This window comes from Limulus polyphemus, unplaced genomic scaffold, assembly GCF_000517525.1.
Source record: "Limulus polyphemus unplaced genomic scaffold, Limulus_polyphemus-2.1.2 Scaffold1601, whole genome shotgun sequence".
Lineage (NCBI taxonomy): Eukaryota > Metazoa > Arthropoda > Merostomata > Xiphosura > Limulidae > Limulus > Limulus polyphemus.
In genome coordinates, this window is record NW_013667211.1 from 206,506 (window position 1) to 211,890 (window position 5,385).

Genomic DNA, 5,385 nt, shown 5'->3' on the forward strand with positions numbered 1-5,385 from the left:
AATACTAAAATTTGAATTATAATCTACAGTTTGATACCAAACTTATTGGCATACATTCTTAAAACAGTAGTTGAATAAAATTTTGAATGCGAGTCAACAAACGTGATGACATGTCCTTTGACCCATGTGGAAAGGGTTAAATAATAGTTATAAATTTCTGAAAAAATGGGGGTATATGCCCCTTGACTCCTCTCCTAGATTCCCACCAGCTTATACAACACAAAATAATATAGTTATACAATTATAAATTAGAAACATTACACAATATAAAAAAAACAGTATATTTACACTATATTTAACATTAAGTAGCCAGAGTTAGTTGGCAGTGGGTGTTGCCAGCCGGTTGCCTTCTCTCTGTTTTAACAGTTCAAAATCAGCAACAGCAGCATTATGACCTTCATAACTTTGCAATAAGAAAGACAGGGCAAGTAAGTTTATGGCAATGGGAATCAAATCCCAGGTCCTCATCATTCCACTTTGCACTTAACAACAAACATAATGGCAATATTCCAATTACTTGGACAGTTGGAATAATCAAAAAGTCTTTTTAATTTTGTGACAATTGATTCAATCATAATTTTGATTAATCGATTGTTGAAATAATCAAAAACTAATTTCAATTAGTTAATTCTTTGTGTGGCATTGACCATGGCATATCTTAGCAACTGCTAACATTAGACGAAAGTCATGTTGCCACACAAAATACCATGTTGACTGTGGTGTGCAAAGTGATGCATCATGATATTCAAACAGTAGCTGATATGTGAAAACTGTCCAGCATGATGCACATATCATCTCAGCATTCATCTCTCAATGCAATTATTACCTTTTATGTAGTTGCCACTGTATTTCCATCTTTCATAGGTTAAATTTAGATATAACTAACCAATCATGTTGTAGAAATAGACAGTGAAAACGTGTCCTAGAAACAATGAAAAGAACCAGATACATCCTTGTGGATAGCATAGTGGGTTACGGATCCAAGATTCAAGCACACAGTATACTGCTGAACATGTTCCATACTTTCAGCTGTGGGAATGTTTCAAAAATGATGGTCAATTCTACTATTCAATTAGGAATAATCATGTAGGTGGTTCATGCTGCTGACAGATTTTAAAGTAGCCTTCATTCTAGTCAGTAGTTCTAAATTAGGGTTAGCTATGCTTAAACCTCAGGGTCTTTGACTTGGATGGTTAACTCATGTTGAATATGATACTATTCAGGTTGAAAATACAATTACACACAGAAACTTTCAGATTATCTTACACTCAGAATCATCCACAATTTTTGGTAGTACATATATAGTTATGGAATAGATATAATTTCACAAACAAATTAAAGAAACAAATTCTTAACAAGAAATTTAATATTAATTTCTGTTATATCTTTATATTCATAAATATGACTGTATTATGCCTACATGTACATACTGAGACAGGAATCATAATTATGGGACAGTTTTTATAGCCATTTTTAGAAAAATATATTATTTTTAATAAAATACAAAAGAAACAATATTATTAACTGTTACATACCTGAAGAAATTCCTGGGCAAGATCTTCCATTTCAGAATTACTGAGGTGACAGATTTCATCCCAGTACATGTGCAGCAAAGAGGCTCCACCATTTGGATCAGTTTCTTTCCTTATGTATTTACCATATTTTAGATGTTCAAAGTCTGAGGAGGGTAACAATCGGGATATCTTTTGTGAGAGCTCTATCTCTTTGATAGGTTTTGAATCAGCTATACGATAACATAATTTCACAGGTAATTCCTGCTTACACTGGACACCAACATGCTCACAACAGGGAATTTTCTTGTTACATCGACCACAGATATTTTTTGCTTTATATTTACCCGCCACTGCCATCTTCCCTTCTGGTGGAATACTTTTTTCTTTAGATTTCTCAACAGATTTTATTCCTATCTTTCTATGAGATATATTATCACTACCTTGCTCTACTGAATGAGTGTTGTTTTGTGTAGATGATGTTGGTGTGTGTTTAGTTTGACTTGTCCTTGATTCAAGCATATTTCTCACTACACCACTGTTCGTTATGACATTGTGATTGTAAGGCTGTTCTTTTGATACAGGGCACTTTGGATTTGCTTCCATGGAAACTTTGACATCATTGACCTTACACTTAATTTTTTTGGTGATGACTTTTTCCTTTTCTTTGTTAGATTTGGAATACTTTCTATGTAGCATCTTCTTGTCACATACAGCATAATCTGTTTTTTTTCTATCTTGTTTTCCAATATATAAAGTTTCCTGAGGCTTAAAATCTCCAGAGCTACTAGCAATAGAAGTTTCCTTCTTTTTCCAGGTTTCTGTTGACAAATCTTTATTTCTTTCTTCCTCAGATAACTTCTTCCAAGCACTGCTAGCTTGTACAATTTCAGATTTTTTGCAATTCTGTGGGCTTACAGGGAAAGGTATCTTAGTATCAGTGAATGGAACAGTTCTTTTACAGATTCCAGGGTCATCACAAGTAACATTGATAGTACAGTTTGGTTCTTTGACACTTTGTTTTTGTTGTTGTTCTTTGTTTCTGTAATTATACCTCATGTCATCTGGGCTTACAAAATATCTTTGTGTAATGAAATGTTTGTCTTCTACTAAAGTGTTTGCTTTCAGCCTATCCATTTCATTCCAACCCATTTTCTTGAATGACAATTGACCACTATCACTTGGATGCAGTTCATGCAAATTTTCAGATAATTCTGTCTGTGATTCTTGTTTAATTAGATCCTGTTCAATAACTGTTCTTTGATAAACTTCTCCAGGATTTTGCTTAAGTTGTGTCCCTTTAAAGTGGCTTGTACTAGAAACACTGCTGCCCTGAATATCATCCTCAAGTCGGTGAAACCTGCAGTAAGATGACAGGTGGACAATTTTACCACAACATATTTGATGGGCATCCTTAGCATAAAACTGGACATCATTAGGATTTTTCAAACTATTGGAAGGTTTGAATTCATTAGTCTCCAACTCTTTCTTAGAAGAATATTTTGGAATTGAGTACTTTGAGTGATCAACTTTTTTATCACATTTTTGCCTCTTTTTCTCTAAATACGACTTCTTTGTAGTTGTTTCATCTGTTGTTTTGTGTTTCTTCTTCTTCTTTTTCATGCCATGTTCATATCTTCGTGCTTCTCTCTTAGTTTTATTTCCTGCCAATAACAACATGCAGATCTTTGGAAAAACAAGCTCATTCTTAAATAAAATAAATAACCTAAAACAAGTGCTGAGCACATTTCAGTAAAATGAATAATGCACCCAAACTAACAGTTTAAATAAATACTAACATAGATCCTCAAATTGATACCATAACAAATTATGTCATATACCACTTCCTCATATTCAATAATATTAAGCAATTAGTTACATTATATTCTATCAATTACTTCATATTTATTATTAATGTTATTTCTTTGTTGAAGTCTTATTATTGTAATCTTCCTTGTATATTATTATTGTTTAGTCATTTTTTGCAAGTTATTATTGTTAACTTATTATTTTGGACTGCTTGCTCTGTAAATGGACCATACATATTGGAGTTATTTTTCTTTTTATTACATGTGACAAGGTTATTTTAAATAAATAATTAACACTTTTACTGCACTATTTTCTTATTCAATTAATTCACTTTTCATCTTCATCAATCTTACCTTTTTACTGTACTATCTACACCATCCTCCTATAGTTGAAGACAGTTTAAACAGTAATGTGATGTAGTAACTTATATCAGATGTCAAGCTACCCTAAAATTGCACTGTCAGAGACATTTAACGGGCTTTAATTAGTCACTAGTCATTGTTAGGGAGGATTATTTAAAGTTCTGCCTACACCAGTGTCACACTTTTTAGGGAAGGGTGGGAAATCAATGATAGTGCATAAAACAAACTAGTTTTTATGTTTTACGAGTTATTTTGTATTTTTTCTTTAGTGTTATTTTCATCAACAGTATTGATACATATATTAAAGCTTGCTGAAGTGATTAAAAAAGTAAGAACTTTTTCAATGACCCCCATTTTTCAGTACTTGATACTTACCTATACATTGGGAACTATTCCCCCAAATATAAGGGATCATTTCAAAACATATCCTATGATGCCTCAAATTAACAATTCCTTCCTTAGCCTTGCACTAATGGCTTTAAACTTGGATAAGCACCACTTTTATTCCCAAGGATATTTTTAAAGAAATCAATCAGATTTACTGCTTACAAATCAAGTAGCAACTGTTTATACAATTTAGCTTTAACTGGTTAGTTGGTGATGACTCAATACATGGTTATTTTCACTTATTAACTCGGTGTCAGTGCTAGATGCTCTCCTCTTTGCCATTAGCAAATTAAAGTGCCTGTTATATGGCATGGAGATAATGGGAATCTGTAAAACTACACTGAATCATTACTACATATATCTTCTGTTTCTCTTCTTTTACCTCTGCTGATTGCCATTTTATAACCTGCACTTATATCTTATTGTATGAAAGTAAATAACACAGATTACATCATGATGAACTTGCTATTTAACTGACTGGAAGCATCTCTCTGCAGGATATTATTTATCGTAGCTATCACATCTTGCCTGGTATTTTAATTACACTGTTAATACACAGAACAGTCCTTTTGGTAGTGCTAGTGTTTCTACCTTATTGGTAGAGATCCAGTTACGAGTTGATAATGACCTATTTGAATAAACTGTTTACATTTCGTTGACCTACACCATGATACAGAAATATTTACTCATTCGATGTATGCCATGTGCACGGGCAATGCATGTTTACTAAGTACAAGATGAAAAAATGTTTCAAAAACTTCAACACTTTCAAAACAGAATGTTACATACAATTCACCATCTATCTTAGTGACCAATAAATGTAAGTACTGGCTATATTTATGCCATTACTGCTTTGTATGTACAATAATGTATTTTTTTACTATTTTTGAGTCTTGACAACAAGCAAGCACTACATAATAATAGCCATCATTGTTTAAATTATGCCATTATTAAATAACTATCAATGGTTGGGTTACAGAATTTTGAACCACAGACTAGGATTATTTACTGTAAAGTACAAGGCTATACTATATGTTTTCTACCCCTTCATGTTGTTTTCACAGTTCACCAAGTGGATGCACAGAGGACTCAACTTTCACTTGCTTTTAGGGGCAGACTGAGCTAAATGAGGATTAGGTGCCAGCTTATCTGATTTTCTTATAGGAATAACAACATTGTTTTAATTAGAGTTATTCTTGTTGGCGAATCAGCTAATAGTTGCAAATGGAGTCACCCTTGATCTTTACTGCCCGGTGGCCAGTTAATCTAACAAAAGTTAGATTACTTAAAGTCGGGTCTCCATCAAGCAAAAATGG

The 5,385-nt window shown here is 32.9% G+C and overlaps 1 protein-coding gene across 2 annotated transcripts in view; it reads right to left on the reverse strand.

Moving 5' to 3' along the window:
• The window catches only part of LOC106464261, a 58,240-nt gene that overhangs the window by 43,276 nt on the left and 9,579 nt on the right, over nucleotides 1-5,385 (reverse strand). For both annotated transcript variants that reach the window (XR_002611705.1, XM_013924386.2), the window contains exon 2: nucleotides 1,536-3,175. Coding sequence is in view for 1 of the 2 variants with exons in the window: in XM_013924386.2 (XP_013779840.1) it covers nucleotides 1,536-3,175 (1,640 nt within the window). In the remaining variant the exon portion in view is untranslated. The remainder of the gene's footprint in view (nucleotides 1-1,535; nucleotides 3,176-5,385) is intronic.